The 19003-nt window shown below is 50.5% G+C and overlaps 1 protein-coding gene across 1 annotated transcript; it reads left to right on the top strand.

The window, feature by feature from the left end:
- The first annotated feature begins 2811 nt into the window (after positions 1 to 2811).
- actn1 (actinin, alpha 1) lies at positions 2812 to 18839 on the top strand. The gene is made up of 12 exons (XM_060051513.1): positions 2812 to 3064; positions 4175 to 4322; positions 5542 to 5692; positions 7597 to 7705; positions 8428 to 8568; positions 10409 to 10591; positions 11203 to 11337; positions 11933 to 12112; positions 12637 to 12783; positions 15608 to 15688; positions 17168 to 17326; positions 18032 to 18839. The coding sequence occupies exons 1-12, from the start codon at positions 2894 to 2896 to the stop codon at positions 18188 to 18190; spliced, it is 1764 nt and encodes a 587-aa protein (XP_059907496.1). The 5' UTR covers positions 2812 to 2893; the 3' UTR covers positions 18191 to 18839.
- The last annotated feature ends 164 nt before the right edge of the window (positions 18840 to 19003 follow it).

Here is a 19003-nt window from a genome sequence, read left to right as displayed (position 1 = left end):
CTCCTCGCCTCATTGCATCGTCCAAATCCCACAAATAAAAAAAACGATTTATGAAGTTGAGGAAGAGTGAGGAGGAGAACTTTTCTGGGGGTTTTCCCATGATGCATCGGCATTGGCGTGAGATTGAGTTTAGGTGTTAGGTTAGAGAAGGTTAGTTTAGGTGTTAGGTTAGAGAAAGTTAGTTTAGGTTTGAGGTTAGAGAAGGTTAGTTTAGGTGTTAGGTTAGAGAAGGATGGTTTAGGTTTGAGGATAGATATGGTTAAGTTTAGGTGTTAGGTTAGAGATAGTTGGTTAAGGTGTGAGATTAGAGATGGTTAGTTTAGGTGTACGGTTAGAGATGTTTAGGTGTTAAGGAAGGTTAGTTTAGGTGTTAGGTTAGAGATAGTTAGTTTAGGTGTGAGGTTAGAGATGGTTACTAGATGTGAGGTTAGGGATGGTTAAGATTAGGTACTGGCTAAAAGAAAGTTTTGAGACGGTTAAAATTAGATAAGGGTTGGTCGAAGTCTGGGGTGAAGTGGAATCCAGGGGAAAAGCAATGCAATCATGGGAGAGCCCACCAGAAGAGTTGATACAGCAGCATCCTACTCTCCCCCGCGGTGCTCAAATAACTCTCTCTCCCTCTCTCTCTCTCTCTCTCGCTCTCTCTGTCGATCACCCTCCTCTCTCCCTCTCTCTCTCCCTCTCTCTCCGCTCTCTCTCTCTCTCTCGCTCTCTCTGTTCGATCACCCTCCTCTCTCTCTCTCTCTCTCTCTCTCTCTCTCTCTCTCTCTCTCTCTCTCTCTCTCTCTCTCTCTCTTCCTCCTCTCTCTCTCTCTCTCTCTCTCTCTCTCTCCGTCTCTCCTTTCTCTCTTGCTCGCTCTCTCTGTCATTCTCTCTCACCCTCGCTGTCTCTCTCTCGGTTTCTCTCCCACTCTCACTAGCTGACCTCTTGGGACAAAGACACACACACACACACACACACACACACACACACACACACACACACATGCACCTGAAGACAGGTGCAATGTTTTTGACATCTCTCTCGCTCGCTCTGCCTCGGCCTCGCTCTCCTCCATCTGCTTTTAATTCTTCGTCTCCTTCTCTTCAAAAAGAGTGCCGACGTAGTCACAATCTGACATTCAGACGGCCATATCAGAAACACACAGAGACCGCCATAAACACTACCTTTTACGAGCCTTCGGTCGACTCGTAAGCTCACAGTGTAAATAAAACAAATCTACGACTAGACTAACCAGTAGTCTAGCCTAGCTGGAGTCACTAGACGAGGGACTAACCATCGAGCAGCCTAGCTAGAGTAAGGCTATACGAATATAAAACATAAAAAACATACACTATGAATATTAAATCAATGTGATAAAAATGAAATGAAGTGTATGCTACTCTGCGGAATCTCATCCTGTCCCCCCCCGCCCCCCTCCCCCCCCCCCCCCCCCCCCCCAGGCGGAGACGGCAGCCAATCGGATCTGCAAGGTCCTGGCGGTGAACCAGGAGAACGAGCAGCTGATGGAGGACTACGAGAAGCTAGCAGTGATGTGAGCACCCACCCCCTTACAGCCCCCTGCCCCCCCTCCTGCTCTCTGTGCTGTGTCTAACCCCCCCCTCCCCCACCCATATACCCCGATCCACTCTCCCATCCACCTCCCCCCTCACCTCCCCCCCCCCACCCCTGCCCTGGGGTGGGGTGTGTGCTCTGACTTTAGCTGTGGAGGAAGCATGAGCCGGGCGATATTTAGAGGAGCTAGGCGGCTAGTCTGTTAGCCAAAGATACAGTAACTTACTGTGGGTGTGTTCGCTAAAGATACAAGAACGTACTGTAGATGTGTTAGCTGAAGTTCAACAACATGCTGTAGATGTGTTAGGTGAAGATACAACAACGTACTGTAGATGTGTTGGTTAAATATACAACAATTTACTGTAGGTGTGTAAGTTAAAGATGCAACAACATACTGTGGATGTGTTAGTGAAAGATACAACAACGTACTGTAGACATGTTAGTTAAAGATACAACAACATACTGTAGATGTGTAAAGATTCTAGCTTAAGATACAACAACATACTGTAGATATGTAAGATATTAGCTAAAGATACATCAACGTACTGTAGATGTGTAAGGTAAAGATACAACAACTTACTGCAGATGGTTAGCTAGAGATGCAACAACTGTACGCTCAGATGTGTTAGGTAAAGATATAAAAACGTACTATAGACGTGTTAGCTAAAGATACAACAACGTACTGTAGATGTTTACGGCAAAACAATATTAGCTAAATATATGCAAGGCACCAAGAAAAAGAATCAGACTGGTATATTAAACATCATATTTGAGATGATTGTTAAAGCTCAAGATCTAAATCTGCGTGTCTATTTTCTATCTTCTCTTCTTTTATCACAAACAAAACATCCCTTCTTCTCTGCCCACCTACCCTCGCTCTCCCTCTCTCTCTCCCTCTCTCCTCTCCTCTCTCTCTCCCTCTCTCTCTCTCTCTCTCTCTTTCCTTCTGTGTCATCTGCAATCCCCCCCCCCCTCCTCTCCCCCCCTGCATGCTCACCTGTGGCCCCTTGATGCTGACCTACCACACACACACACACTACACACACACACACACACACACACACCACACACACACCACACACACACACACTACATCTATCATCATCTACACAATACACATACCTAACCCTCACGCACACATCCTCAACCCACGCACGAAAACAAACACACACTCACACAAACACACACACACTCACACACACACACACACACACACACACACACACACACACACACACACAAACACACGCACACGCACACGCACGCACACTCTCCCAGCTGCTGGAGTGGATCCGCAGAACCGTGCCCTGGCTGGAGAACCGCGCCCCGGAGAACACCATGCAGGGCCATGCAGCAGAAGCTGGAGGACTTCCGGGACTACCGGCGGCAACACAGCCCCCCAAGGTGCAGGAGAAGTGCCAGCTGGAGATCAACTTCAACACCCTGCAGACCAAGCTGCGGCTCAGCAACCGGCCCGCCTTCATGCCCTCCGAGGGCAAGATGGTCTCGGTGAGTCCTGGGGGTGAGAGAGAGAGAGAGGAGAGAGAGAGAGAGAGAGAGAGAGAGAGGAGAGAGAGAGAGAGTGAGAGTGAGAGTGAGAGAGAGAGAGAGAGAGAGAGAGAGGGGGAGAGAGAGAGAGAGAGAGAGAGAGAGAGAGAGAGAGAGAGAGAGAGAGAGAGAGCAGAGAGAGGGGAGGGAGAGCAAGAGAGAGGGGAGGGAGAGCGAGCAAGAGAGAGGGAGGAGGGTGAGAGCGAGCAAGAGGAGAGAGAGAGAGAGAGATGGGGAGGGAGGGAGAGCGAGCAAGAGAGGAGAGAGAGAGAGAGAGAGAGAGACGGAGAGAGAGAGAGAGAGAGACGGAGAGAGAGAGAGAGAGAGAGAGAGAGAGACGGAGAGAGAAAGAGAGAAAGAGAGAGACGGGGATGGGGATGGGGATGGGGAGGGAGGGAGGGAGAGCGAGCAAGAGAGAGGGAGAGAGAGAGAGGGGAGAGAGAGAGCGAGCAAGAGAGAGAGGGAGTCCTGGGGGTCACCCAGGGGTCCTTGCTCAAAGGTTGGGCAGTGTCCCTGCCAGAGTTGCGGGTTTGACTCACCACCTCCGAATGGAAGGTGGTGTCACTATGTCCGGGGGTTATATTTATCTTTTTAAAGGGTCCCAGCTCAACTGTATTAGCCCTATGCATTAACACTGCCAGGGTTAGGGGTTAGGTTCCCTACTCAGGGCACCCCAGGGCCAGATGGTCTCGTAGTGAGGTGTTTATTAACCGGTCTGGAGCCCCTTTAGGACTGCGCCGGTCCTGGGGCGATGAGGGACGCTGCTGTCTCTGTCTGGGATTGGCTGTCTTCAAAGACCATTGGTAGAGTGTAACTGGCTAGTGTCAGGGTGAGGTAGAGAGAGAGAGAGAGAGAGAGAGAGAGAGAGAGAGAGAGAGAGAGAGAGAGAGAGAGAGAGAGAGAGAGAGAGAGAGAGAGAGAGAGAGAGAGAGAGAGAGAGAGAGAGGATATGAACCAAGAACCTTTCTCCCTGCCCCCACCACCACCACTGGAGGACCCTGCTCCCCTGACGGACCCTCTAACCCCCCGCTCGTGGCTCTCTGCCCCCCCCCCCCCCCCCCTCCCCCACAGGACATCTCCAACGCGTGGGGCGGTCTGGAGGGAGCGGAGAAGGGCTACGAGGAGTGGCTGCTGAACGAGATCCGCCGGCTGGAGAGACTCGACCACCTGGCCGAGAAGTTCCGGCAGAAGGCGGCCATCCACGAGGCCTGGACCCACGGTGCGTGGCCGACGGAGTGGTGCATGCTGGGTAGCGCCGCGGTCGGAGGGAGAGGGGGAGAGAGAGAGAGGGAGAGGGGGGAGAGAGAGAGAGGGAGAGAGGGAGAGGGAGAGAGAGAGAGAGGGGGGGGAGAGAGAGAGAGAGAGAGAGAGGGGGAGAGAGAGAGGAGAGCGAGCAAGAGAGAGAGGGAGAGAGAGAAAGAGAGACACGGGTACACACACACCTACATCTAGCATTATATATATATAACACACATACCCAAACACACATACACACACACGGTCATCGAAGGCCCTAACCCTGTCTTCATACGCGAGGGCCTATTGTCCGAGGATTCCTTCTGGGAGTTTGTTGGACTTGCTCACTGCTGTGCGTGTAGTGACTCAGCCTGTGAGAGACCAATCACAACGGGTCTCCTGTCATCCCGACGTGAACAGAAATGAATCACTGCCACTTCCTTTTACTACTACAAAACGTCCCTGTGTGATTCAACCGCAACGGCGCTCTTTGGATAGCTTTATGTTCTGTGGTTGCCACGGGGCCACAAAGCTCAGTGACATCTCAAACAGCTGATGTTTGAGAAAACCGTTGGACAGATGCAGAACTGATTTAGAGTAGAAGACAGTCAAATTAATGTAGAACTGGTTTAGAGTCGAAGACGGTCAAACCGTTGGACAGTAGAACTAATGCAAAACTGATTTAGAGCAGAAGACAGTAGAACTAATGTAGAACTGATCTAGAGTAGAAGACAGTCAAACTAATGTAGAAATGATCTAGAGTAGAAGACATTAGAACTATGGTAGAATTGATCGACAGCGGAACCAGAGTAGAAGACAGTAGAACTAATGCAGAACTGATCAAGAGTAGAAGACAGTAGAACCGATGTAGAACTGATCTGCAGCGGAACTAGAGTAGAAGGTAATAGAACTTATATAGAATAAATCTAGAGTAGAAAACAGTAGAACTAATGCAGAACTGATCTAGAGTAGAAGACAGTAGAACTAATGCAGAACTGATCTAGAGTAGAAGACAGTAGAACCGATGTAGAACTGATCTACAGCGGAACTAGAATAGAAGGTAATAGAACTTATATAGAATAAATCTAGAGTAGAAAACATGAGATGATAATGCAGAACTGATCCAGAGCAGCAGCAGAGCAGAAGACCGTAGCGCCGGCAGCACTGCGGCGTTTTCACTCGCTCTCTGTCTCCCCCTGCAGGTAAGGAGGAGATGCTGCAGCACCGCGACTACGAGACCGCCTCCCTGTCCGAGATCAAGGCGCTGCTGAAGAAGCACGAGGCCTTCGAGAGCGACCTGGCAGCCCACCAGGACCGCGTGGAGCAGATCGCCGCCATCGCACAGGAGCTGAAGTAAGCCCAGATCCACAGGGGCAACACAGCCACCATTTTTTATCCCCTGAGATGGTTGGTTAATTCAATTCAATTAAATTTGATTTGTATAGCCCCTTAATCACCATTACAGTCTCAAAGGGCTTAACGGGCCGACTCATGTTGACACCTCCCTGACCCTGGCCCCCCAGAGGGCAAGAAAAAACTCCCTTAATCAGCTAGGAAGAAATCTTGTGGAGGAACGCAGAGTGGGATCCCCCACCTCCTTCAGTGTGGGGGATCCCTCCTTCAGTGTGGGGGATCCCTCCTTCAGTGTGGGGGATCCCTCCTTCAGAGTGGGGGATCCCTCCTTCAGTGTGGGGGACCCCTCCTTCCAGGGATGATCAGGAGTGCAGTGGGTGCCATAATTGACATACATACATACATACATACATACATACATACATACATACATACATACATACATACAGGCACAACATATTCAATCGATGATGGGGTGCTGGCCGGATTACCATACATTACAGTGTGACCAACAGATCTGGCAGACCTAGAAGACTCTACAGATTACAACCGTTCACTGACTGGTCACTGGGATTGAGGTGATTTAGCAGACCCTCTTGTCTGAGGAAACATAGTGGGTTCAGATACTGGGTCATTGAGGGGCAGGAAAGGGTTAGACAGTACAGAGAAAGGTCATTAAGGAGCAGGTAGGGGTTAGACAGTACAGAGACAGGTCATTGAGGAGCAGGTAGGGGTTAGACAGTACAGAGACAGGTCATTAAGGAGCAGGTAGGGGTTAGACAGTACAGAGACAGGTCATTAAGGAGCAGGTAGGGGTTAGACAGTACAGAGACAGGTCATTGAGGAGCAGGTAGGGGTTAGACAGTAGAGAGACAGGTCATTAAGGAGCAGGTAGGGGTTAGACAGTACAGAGATGGGTCATTAAGGAGCAGGTAGGGGTTAGACAGTACCGAGACAGGTCATTAAGGAGCAGGTAGGGGTTAGACAGTACAGAGACAGGTCATTGAGGAGCAGGTAGGGGTTAGACAGTAGAGAGACAGGTCATTAAGGAGCAGGTAGGGGTTAGACAGTACCGAGACAGGTCATTAAGGAGCAGGTAGGGGTTAGACAGTACAGAGACGGGTCATTGAGGAGCAGGTAGGGGTTAGACAGTACAGAGATGGGTCATTAAGGAGCAGGTAGGGGTTAGACAGTAGAGAGACGGGTCATTGAGGAGCAGGTAGGGGTTAGACAGTACAGAGACAGGTCATTAAGGAGCAGGTAGGGGTTAGACAGTACAGAGACAGGTCATTAAGGAGCAGGTAGGGGTTAGACAGTACAGAGATGGGTCATTAAGGAGCAGGTAGGGGTTAGACAGTAGAGAGACAGGTCATTGAGGAGCAGGTAGGGGTTAGACAGTACAGAGACAGGTCATTAAGGAGCAGGTAGGGGTTAGACAGTACAGAGACAGGTCATTAAGGAGCAGGTAGGGGTTACAGTGCATCCCTTGGATGCCTAAAGGTTAGACTGAGGACGTTGGGAAGCGAACTCAGAACCTTTCAGCTGTGAGTCCCCCTTGCTGCCACACTCTCCTTCCCACATAAGGAGAATGTTTATCCCGAGGTGCCTTTCACATGGCGTACCCTGACAATGTCGTGGTGCATGTCGTTAATAATGACTCCTTGTTATGACCCAAGCCTTCCATCCATACGCGGTTGTGTAATCACAGATCAGAGAACAGTCCCCTGCTGTTAATATAATCAACATGTGTGCGACAACGTTTATAGATGTGTCTGGAAAGTAACTGATGCAATTGAAATGCTAATTCATTTATCTTCCCTGTGTGTGTGTGTGTGTGTGTGTGTGTGTGTGTGTGTGTGTGTGTGTGTGTGTGTGTGTGTGTGTGTGTGTGTGTGTGTGCACAGTGAGCTGGACTACTATGACTCTCCCAGTGTGAACGCTCGCTGCCAGCGGATCTGTGACCAGTGGGACGGACTGGGAAACATGACCCAGAAACGCAGTGAGGCCCTGCAGGTGAGAGAGAGAGAGAGAGAGAGAGAGAGAGAGAGAGAGAGAGAGAGAGAGAGAGAGAGAGAGAGAGAGAGAGAGAGAGAGAGAGAGAGAGAGAGAGAGAGAGAGAGAGAGAGAGAGAGAGAGAGAGAGAGAGAGAGAGAGAGAGAGAGAGTCTGGTAATCCTCTAAACAAAGGGACTCAATAAAAGTGTGAGTTGATTGGCCCCTGAGAGTCGAGGCCTTATAAGAACCTGCATAGCAGGACTGCTTAGACGCTGATCAGCTGTTTACCCTCCACCCGACTGACCGCTAGTCACTAGTGGATCAAGCGGGTTGGACTAGTGAATGAGGCTGGTTGGACGAATAGTGAATCAGGATGGTTTGACCAGTCGTGAATCAAGCTGGTTTGACTAGTAGTGAATCAAGCTGGTTAGACTAATAGTGAATCAGGATGGTTTGACTAGTAGTGTATCAAGCTAGACTAATAGTGTGTATAGTAGTGTATCAAGGTAGTTTGACTAGTAGTGAATACAGCTGGTTAGACTAGTCATGAATCAAGCTGGATGAGTAGTGATGAAGGAACTAGTGAGTGACTGGTGAACAGAACTAGTTTGAAGCCTGCTCTGCTGGTGTGACCAGGTGAACAGAGCTGGTTTGAAGCCGGTTCAAAGCGGGTTCTCCCCGTGTGGGTCTAAAGCTGATACGAAGCGGGTCCTAAGCGGGTTCCTCCCCGTGTGCCGACAGAGAACCGAGAAGCTCCTGGAGACCATCGACCAGCTGTACCTGGAGTTCGCCAAGCGGGCCGCGCCCTTCAACAACTGGATGGAGGGCGCCATGGAGGACCTGCAGGACACCTTCATCGTCCACACCATCGAGGAGATTCAGGTGAGCCCCCCCCCCCCCGAGAGTGGTTCCCATGCCGACACCCGCATCGGAACTCCCTCAGATGAGCTCATTACATGAGCCAGTCGTGTGATGGTTCTCGGATCGCAGCATGGAATCGCCAATGCTCGCCGATACCCGATGCTGCCTTTAAGACCCGATAGCACCACGTGAAACGCGACGAGTTAAATGACCTCACAGGCAGAGAGCGTCACACACACGGGCGGTGTTATGCTGCGGTCGTTAGCGGTCGGGGGTGGAAAGTCGGAATGGGAACGCGTCGTCTCTGACCCTACGTGCGTTCGAGCTACCGGGTCGGAAAAACATGGATGCATGGACGCTTAACTACAAGAATACAAATGTATTATTATAATTATAGATCATAAATGTGAATGATCTAGTTCTGAAAACAAATAAATAACAGAACACCCTTCAATATGAACTAGTGTTATTAGTATTTACAATGCTGGAGGCTGTATCGGGATATACACGGTATCGGCCGATACTCAAATTAAGGAATCCTAATGGCATCATGGTATCGGAACATCTCCACTCCGCAGCCCGGCTGGATAATGGATCTGGGAGGAGGGAGGCTGAAGTGATCCGGGTGTCTGACTCACCGCTGAAAGGCTCTGTGTTCGGGACCCAACGTCCTCACTGGGAGATGAGTGAGAGGAACCTCGCTGCTCATTAATGGCACATATCTGAATGCTTCTATCCAAACCGTCCTACAGAACAGCACCCTAGTGGGGGAGTTGTACCCCCAAACCCTGGCAGTGTTTATTCCTCGCATTCACAGTTAATCTAGAGGCAGAACCACACTATTTCTCCCATCGTCGACGCAGCACAGCGCTGTAATCGTGTTATTGTGAGGATAAAGTATTCATATTTTTGGCTGAGCTGTTGTTACGGTATCATTACCTCCTCGGGCGTCGCCTCTGGGGCCAACATAATGAATCGGTGCTGGAACAATCCAATCGCTGTTCAACAGACGCAGCGACCGAGCCTTCAACCGCATGGCTGAAACACTGTAATTACAAAATGGCCTCCAGTCATGTGGTCCACAAACACTGCCGACGCGGTGTCGACTGTTTCAGTGAATGCACGCTCCTCTCAAGGTCTTTGTTGGTGAAACAAAGTAAAGGATATCAATAATATCATTCTTATTTTGGACGAGTAATGGCGGCACTGCGGCTTCTATCGAATCCGCCACGGTTTATTGTTGTACTCCCATCGAGTGTTTCCACAGCGGCTCGGTCGATGGGTTAGAATCCCTCGGCCTCGCTGGCATATTTACATTTACATTTAGGGCGTTTATCAAACGCTTTTATCCAAAGCGACTTACAACGGTTCATGTACACATTCACACACCGACGGCGGTGTCGGCCACGCAGGGCGACAGCCAGCTCGTCGGGGGCAGTTAGGATGAGGCGTCTTGCTCAGGGACACCTCGACACTCGGCTAGGAGGAGCCGGGCATCGAACTAGCAACCTCCCGGTTACTAGCCAAACTGCTCTCCCTAGGGCTGTGGGTTTAATCATCGCAAATTTAGTTTTTCATAATTAATCGAGTTGAAGCAACTTATACATTTATTTTTATTACGCTGTTTTTTTTATTCATTAATTGTCTTCTAGAAATGGCAACGGAACCGCTCGATACATATTTGTACATTATTTTCGATCTGAACATTTTCTCTTTGAACATTTTGTGGGGGGTTCTTTAAGGGGGAATTTCTCAGTCACAAAGTGTTTTTTTGGAGGGAAATGCTGAGATAAGCCAACCCCATCTTTGCCGGGGGGACTTGGTCTGACTCTGACGTTGTGCTTTTACTTTGAAATGACAGGGTCTGAGCACCGCCCACGAGCAGTTCAAGGCCACGCTGCCCGAGGCGGACAAGGAGCGGCAGGCCATCCTGGGCATCCACAACGAGATCGCCAAGATCGTGCAGACCTACCACGTCAACATAGCCGGCAGCAACCCCTACACCGCCATCGACCCCCAGGAGGTCAACGCCAAGTGGGACAAGGTGAGCGCCCAAACACGGGAGACCGCTGGAGGGGGGGTGGTTGTAGGTGATGCAGTCGCTACGACGACGAGAGGACGGGGAGAGATGACTCCGTCAGGGTGGAGCACTTTGGGTAAGGAAGGTAGAGGGAGGGAGGGAGGGAGGGAGGGAGGGAGAAAGAATTAATCGAATTTAATCGCGATTTCAATTTTTAGGTCAAACATCTCCAAACTAATAGAATCAAGTAGAAACTAGATATTTAATTTTTTATTGTTGACATTTTATAGAAATTGCTGGATACATATTTGTACATTACTTTCGCATATTCACATTTTGGGTATTTTTTTAAGGGGGAAATATCAGTTCTCAGTTGCAAAGTGTTTTTTTGAGAGAAACGCTGGAGTAATGCATCATGTTATCAAACTCCATAAAATTAATCGGTTGGAATAATCATGATTTCAACATCGACCAAAACAATCGTGATTATGATTTTCCCCCTAATCACGCCTCTCCACCCTCCTCCTCCTCCCTCCACCCTCCTCCCTCCTCCTCCCTCCTCCCCCCTCCACCCTCCTCCTCCTCCCTCCTCCCCCCTCCACCCTCCTCCTCCTCCGCCCTCCTCCGCCCTGCAGGTGAGGCAGTTGGTGCCCCAGAGGGACCAGGCCCTGATCGAGGAGCACGCGCGGCAGCAGAACAACGAGAGGCTGCGCCGGCAGTTCGCTAACCAGGCTAACGTCATCGGGCCCTGGATCCAGACCAAGATGGAGGTCAGTCCCGGCCCGGGGCGGGAGGGTCGTAAAAACAAAGTTATAGTTTTATAGACGGAGGATTCTGTGTTTTGCAAGCTGGTGAAAATGATCTGATGAATACATTAAAATATTGAACTGATTCAGTAGTACTGGAGAACAATGGCTCATAAATAAGCATGAGGCTAAAGCTAACTTTGGTGAGCTCTGGGGGAATCAATCGTCTTAGTCCGGTCCCAACTAATAGTCCGGTCCCACTATTAGTTGCACAAAAGGGAATAGGATTAAGAGAACTGAAACCTACTGGAACGGATTGAAATACCCCTCCAAGTGATGTATAGCATATTTCCTGAAATTCGTGTTAAACACGTCAAAGCCTTTCAAAAACCTCAGACAGAATCGGGATCTCACTCAATGCTCTTGCGTTCCTTTTTTTGTGTTCCTCTTTTTAAATTTATTTACTTTTTTTTATTATTATTTTTTTTTTTTTCTCCTTATTGAACCCTGGATCAGAGACAATCGCAATTTCGATTCCTCTGTTTGTCAGGCACATATTTTGGAATTGACCTTAGAGCTGAATCAACTTTTTTCTTCTTCTGCGATGGCTCTTCTGCAGGAGATCGGCCGCATCTCCATCGAGATGCACGGAACCCTGGAGGACCAGCTCACGCACCTGCGGCAGTACGAGAAGAACATCGTCAACTACAAGCCCAAGATCGACCAACTGGAGGGAGACCACCAGCTCATCCAGGAGGCCCTCATCTTCGACAACAAGCACACCAACTACACCATGGAGGTAGGGCCGCTGAGAACCTCCCAGCATGCACTAGGAACCTCCCAGCATGCAGCGTCCTGCTGGTTTGGGTTTGATTCCACTTTCGTGCTGCCTCTACTTGCTGCTGGGGCTCCTTTATTTCCTGTCTGGGATCAGTGAAGTCCTCACTTATCTTCTCTTATCTAATCACACATGGTATCACATCGCTTTGTCCTATGATCTTTATAAACATTTTTACTTTCACTTTCACTTTGTAAGTGAAACTGAAACTACAGGTTGAATTGATGACCTGATGTCTTGTTGGTGGGGGGGGGGGGGCTGAGATCACAGTGTTTAGCAATTTTGAGGCCTAGCTGCCCCTCAACTGACCTCTATTATTCCAGGAGGTAACATCCTCCATGTTGGAAAAAACGAAAAACCAATTCGCGCCATGATTCACCACCTGCCCTCACCTCCTCTGGGTGCAGTCGTCTCCATTTCCCCTTCCTTCCTGTCGAATCCTCCCTGAACTTCCTGTCTGACCCCCCTCCCCCTCCCCCCTGCAGCACATCCGCGTGGGCTGGGAGCAGCTGTTGACCACCATCGCCCGCACCATCAACGAGATCGAGAACCAGATCCTGACCCGCGACGCCAAGGGCATCAGCCAGGAGCAGATGAACGAGTTCCGCGCCTCCTTCAACCACTTCGACCGGGTCAGTGCTGGCCAGTGGCGCCGCGGATAGACGGCGAGGACGCCGCGTGTGCTCCCCGTCGTACGCTAGCGTCAGATTCACACGTGTAAAGGCTTAGTAATGGTCGAGGCGTTGACGCAACGCGGTGACCATGCAGCCGCTTCAATGCAGTCGTGGTTCTGCGTTGGGTTTATGTCGGGCTTACGTTAGCGGGCCAATCACAGCCCTCGCTGCTCCGTCGCCTCGATGCAAGGTTACACTTTTTGGGAGACGCACGTCAGGCCCTTGCAGTGGACGCAAGGAGGGTCCGCAAGGACGTAACGGGTCCGTAAACCCTCTTGCGTTGCGTCGACGTGGAACCATAACTAAGCCTCAACACGCCGACGTACAAACGTACGAAGCGCGCGTCACGGTGATGCGTTCGTGGCGGATGAGCTTACGAAACCTAGAATAAAAAAAGGGTCAAACCTTCATAAAATGATCACGCCATAGCAACCAACCGTAGGCAACCAAGCCAGCTACCCAAAACACCCTAAATACGCCCTAGCAACCTCCCGGAACAACCTAGAAACAAAGCCCTTGGTTTAATCAACCCTGTGTTTGGTGTTTTATTTGCGGTCGGAGGTTAGAGTTGCACAGCGTTGGGAGAGTGAGGCGGGCGTGGGACAGCTGCTGAATCCCAGATACAAAGAGCACAGCTGGGCTGATTAACCCCCTTTGGAACACGAAGCCAGTCTGAACCGGGCCGTGGTTCTGATGGCGAGGGCGAGGGTTTGAATCCGGTCGGGTCCGGCCGGTGACAAGAATGTGTTTCTCACGTGTTTAGACTCGGGACGTCGGCCAACCACCGAGGCTGAGGTGAGACCGCGACCCTGGACTGTTGTCTTGTTTCTGCAGTGTCACTAAAAAAACAACACGCACACACACGTCCTTAACCCTGTAACACAACAACCAAACAACAAGTATGGACTGTTTGCTGTGGCCACTGCATTGTGTGAAAACCGGGCTAGGCTAGCAGCTAGGTCCCACTAGCATGGCCGCTAGGTCCCAATAGCCCAGCCTTAAACCCAGCTATCACTGGGGCTGGGTCTTAGGCTAGGCTAGCAGCTTGGTCCCCCTAGCCTAGCCTTAGACCCAGCCTTAACTGGGGCTGGGTTTAAGGCTAGGCTAGCAGCTAGGTCCCACTAGCCTAGCCTTCGACCCAGCCTTAACTGAGGCTGGGTTTAAGGCTAGGCTAGCAGCTAGGTCCCCCTAGCCTAGCCTTAGACCCAGCCTTAACTGAGGCTGGGTTTAAGGCTAGGCTAGCAGCTAGGTCCCCCTAGCCTAGCCTTAGACCCAGCCTTAACTGAGGCTGGGTTTAAGGCTAGGCTAGCAGCTAGGTCCCCCTAGCCTAGCCTTAGACCCAGCCTTAACTGAGGCTGGGTTTAAGGCTAGGCTAGCAGCTAGGTCCCCCTAGCCTAGCCTTAGACCCAGCCTTAACTGAGGCTGGGTTTAAGGCTAGGCTAGCAGCTAGGTCCCCCTAGCCTAGCCTTAGACCCAGCCTTAACTGAGGCTGTTTAAAGACAACCAAATGTCTGACCATTGATGGTCCTATAACCACTGTGTTAGAATTTAGATGCTCCTATAAACTATTGTTCCTGGCTTGTCCTGATGTGAACCTCACACACACACGGAGACACACACACAGACACACACACACGCTGAGGCCAGTGTTTATATTCTGGGACAGTGTGTCAGGGAACAGATCCCATTAAGGATGGATCTTGCGTCTCTGGTGTACACTATTACATCATGCATTCTTCCTGCGCTCCTATTGGTCATCAACAATCGGCTGCTGGCTGATGGTTGCCAGGGTAACCACGCGGGTGGATGGTTGCCAGGGTAACCCCGCAGGTGCACCGGAGCTCGACTGTCAGTCGTACGTTGGACCGTGTCTGGTGTAAATGTCCTCGTATGACTTAAGCTATATTCCTATATTGCTCAAATACGGTCATATTTGCATTGGTTAAAAACGTTAGTTAGTCGCGTACATTTTGGAAATACAAAAGTTTAAAGGTCCCATATTACACCACCAGGTGTGGGTGTGATTAGCCGTTGCCAACCGTTTTCAAAATCTGCCTCTTCTGACATTTCACACTTATGTCAGAAGAGTTATGTCAGAAGAGGCAGACTTTCAAACGGCTTGTAACGGCTCATCACACTCACACCTGGTGGTCAAATATGTCACCTTTAGGTTTAGTTAGAAAAAGAAATGACTTTGTTGCTCATCTAGTCCTCCCTGTCGCTGACATTAAACGCAACGCGAGCCCTGTGTCGATGTATCCCACCGGACTGTATACTGACCCAATGTACCGCCAAGCACACGTAACCCAGCTCACACGCGTGTAACACACCTGTTGAGACGTGCCTGCCGCCACACACACACACACACACGCGCGCGCGTGCATGTGCGTGTGCGTCACGGAATGCCCCTTGCTCCTGCCACGGTCCTAACGAAAACTGCACTTGTGTTCTCTGTTTTCTGTCTCTGGTGCATGTCGCCCCCCCCCCCCAACCCTCACCCCTCACCCCCTCACCCTCTCACCCCTCATCTCACCCCTCTCACCCCCTCACCCTCTCACCCCTCACCCCCTCACCTTTGTGCATGAATCACCCCCTCCCCCACCCTTCCTGTGTGTATGTGTGCGTTTGTGTGTGTGTCTCGGCGTGTGCTGCATGGCCCGTGCCCCCCCCCCCCCCCCCTTCACCAACACTGCGCACTCCTCCGTGGCGGCTGACCTGCCTGCCTGGCCGACCCCCCCCCCCCCCCCCCACACCCCACGCCGCTGCGCGTCGCCCACCCCAGGACCACTCAGGCACGCTGGGGGCCGAGGAGTTCAAGGCCTGCCTGATCAGCCTGGGCTTCGATATCGCCAACGATTCCCAGGTACACGGCCCCGCCCGGCCCCTGAGGGCCCCGAGGTTTAACATGCCCTGTGTTCTCTTCTGTTCTACCCCCTCCCCCCGGCCCCTGGTCTTCACTTCCTCCTTATCCTTCACACCTCAACCTCTTTTTTTATATTTCTTCTTCTCTTCCAAATCCGGTTCTTTGGGTCGTGCTGGACTCTGTGCTCTGTCCTCCTTGGTCTTTGAAAAAAATTGTGGTTTCCTACTTTTGGTATTCTACCCTCCCCCTCTTTCTCTCTTTCTCTCTCCATCTTTGTCACTCTCTTCTCTCTCTCCGTCCCTCTCTTCGTCTCTCTCCATCTCTCTCTCCTCATTCTTCGTCTGTGTCATTCTCCATGTCTCTGTCTTTCTGCATCTCTCCCCATCTCTCTCTCTCTTCATCTGTCACTCTTATCTCTCTCTTTTCTTCTCTCCATCTCTCTCCTCTCTTCATCTCTATCGTTCTCCATGTCTTTGTCTCTCTATCTCCTTCTCTCCCTCCCTCTCTCTTCCCGTCTCTGCCTATTTCTCCCTCCCTCCCTCCCTCCCTCCCTCCCTCCCTCTTGTTCCATATATTCCCATCTCTCCATCTCTTTTTCGTTCTTTCACTACTTCTCCTTCTTTTTCTCTCTCTCTCCTGCATGTCTCTCCCTTCGTCTCCCTCTCCCTCTCTTCCTTCCTCCGCCCCTGGTTGGTCTCTTGACCTTGGGGTGACCTTGTAGAAGAGAACAGGGATGATGGATGCTGAGGACTACAAAACCTGCCTCATCTCCATGGGTTACAGCCTGGTAAACAGCATCAGTACCGCCTCTCTCTCGCTCTCACCACACACTGACACAGTCACAGTTGGAGACACAACACCCACACACACACACACACATCAGACACACACACATCATATCGACGGAGACACATCACACCCAAACACACACACACACACACACACACACACACACTCACACTCACACTCACACACACACACACACACACACACACAAACACTCTCAGACACACAAACACGCCTGCTCAGGAAGGAGGATGATGTGTATGTGCTATACTGTCATGAACAGGTAGTAGTATAACAGTATAACAGGTAATGTATTATAAGATGTTTGATGAAATTGTAGTAAAATACATTGAATGTTTTGACTCTTAACATACAAGAGATCACACAAAGCTTTTAGGAGCGTTAGTCATAGACATTAGTCATATCTATGGTATTCATTGATACATCTGTGATTTGGATATTATGTTATCACATTGTGTTGACTATGACAAATAAGAATGGAGGAATCACAAAAAAACGTTTCCTTGCTAATAATGATAATAATAATCATAACAAATTCGATTTATCACCTTCCAAACTCAAGGATGCTTTACAATATTGGCAGGAACAATGAGACCTTATCTCCACGGCGTCCTCATCTCCATGGCGACCCCTCTCTCTCTCTCTCTCTCTCTCTCTCTCTCCCCCCCGCAGGGAGAGGCGGAGTTCTCGCGCATCATGAGCATCGTGGACCCCAACAGGATGGGCGTGGTCACCTTCCAGGCCTTCATCGACTTCATGTCCCGCGAGACAGCCGACACGGACACCGCCGACCAGGTCATGGCCTCCTTCAAGGTCCTGGCCGGGGACAAGGTAGCCAATCACAGCGCTCGCTGGGCGGGGCCGCGCAGCCGGTGGGCGTGGCGCCGTCTGCCTGGGGAGACGGCGCCCCCTGGGGGCTGGAGGGCGGCTGTCTTACAAACACGCTCGTCAGCCGTTTCTGATTGGCGCCGAGTGGGTGTCGTTCTGTTCTCTGATTGGCTAAACACGGGTTTGTTTGGTTCTCTGATTGGCTAAACCAGGGTTTGTTTGGTTCTCTGATTGGCTAAACCGGGGTTTGTTTGGTTCTCTGATTGGCTAAACCAGGGTTTGTTTTGTTCTCTGATTGGCTAAACCAGGGTTTGTTTTGTTCTCTGATTGGCTAAACGTGGGGATGGTTTTTGTTTTCTGATTCTTGATTGGCTGCCGCTTTTCTTGGCGCCAAATTGCATCCAATCAGAAATGAGAACCGCCTCAGAGTTTCATTTCCCGTCAGTATCGACTTTTGGATTTTTTGTAGCACTTCACTGTACTCCTTCTTTGGGTTCACCGCTGCTCTATACTCTGCTACTACATGCTCTATAATAAATGTTATACTGCATAAGGCGGTATTATACTGATACTAAGACTACTCTAGTGGTCCACTACTGTACTACTAATCTATACTGACCTGTGTAAGGTTATAGTACAGTAGAGGGCCTCTACTCTGCTGCTGTACTTCCTCCCTAACCTGTCCCCCTCCCCCCCCCTCCCCCTCAGAGCTTCATCCTGGCGGACGAGCTGCGGCGGGAGCTGCCCCCGGACCAGGCCGAGTACTGCATCGCCCGCATGGCCCCGTACACGGGGCCCGACGGGGCCCCCGGGGCCCTGGACTACATGTCCTTCTCCACCGCGCTGTATGGCGAGAGCGACCTCTGAGGGGGCCCCCGGGGGGGGACGCGCGTCCGGGACGCGGGGTCTTCGTCGTCGCACGCTGTCGTCGTCGTCGCCATCATCGTCATCGTCATCGTCATCATCGACATCCTCCCTCCCCCGCCCCCCTCGACTGTCCCGCTCGCCGCGTGTCCAATCACAGCATTGCATCGCACCCCCCCCCCCCCCCCCTCCTCCTTCTCCTCCTCTTCTCCCCCTTCTCCTACCGCCCCCCCCCCCCCAAGCTCGTTTTGTACACCTTTGGCCTTATCTTGTTGTCATATCCCTCCATGGCCTGTGTCCTCCTCCCTCTTCCTCCTCCCTCCTCCTCCTCCTCCTTCTCTCTGACTCCCCCCACCTCCTCACACTCCTCCCTCACGCTCTGAGTCTGTTGTTTAGTGCTTTTCACAAGAGAGAGGAAGGAGGGAGAGAGAGCTAGGGAGAGAGAGAGAGAGGGAGTGAGAGAGAGAGAGAGAGAGAGAGAAATGTTTGTTGCTGTTTTTATTTACTTGTTTCTTGTCATTGTTTTTCTTCAACAAAAAAAAAAGAATAAAGTTGACATATTTTATTATACAGAACAAAAAAAGGTATTTTTCTTCACCTGATTGAAAATAATGGAGATGGAAATTGTAATAAAGTAATAAAATAAAAATAAGTGCCGGTTTTCTCTTCATGTTCTGTCGCTGGGAGTGCATAAATAAGGACTACAGGTTAAATAGGAAAATAAATTACATATAATACAAGAGAGTTATTTATAGAAAAAGGAATATATAACATTATTGCTGCAAACTGATAGCTGTACAAAGGATATATTCTATT

The sequence above is a fragment of the Gadus macrocephalus genome, chromosome 5 (genome assembly GCF_031168955.1).
Source record: "Gadus macrocephalus chromosome 5, ASM3116895v1".
NCBI lineage: Eukaryota > Metazoa > Chordata > Actinopteri > Gadiformes > Gadidae > Gadus > Gadus macrocephalus.
The sequence above is the reverse complement of the archived record's forward strand: the minus strand, read 5'-3'. Positions and strand labels throughout refer to the sequence as shown.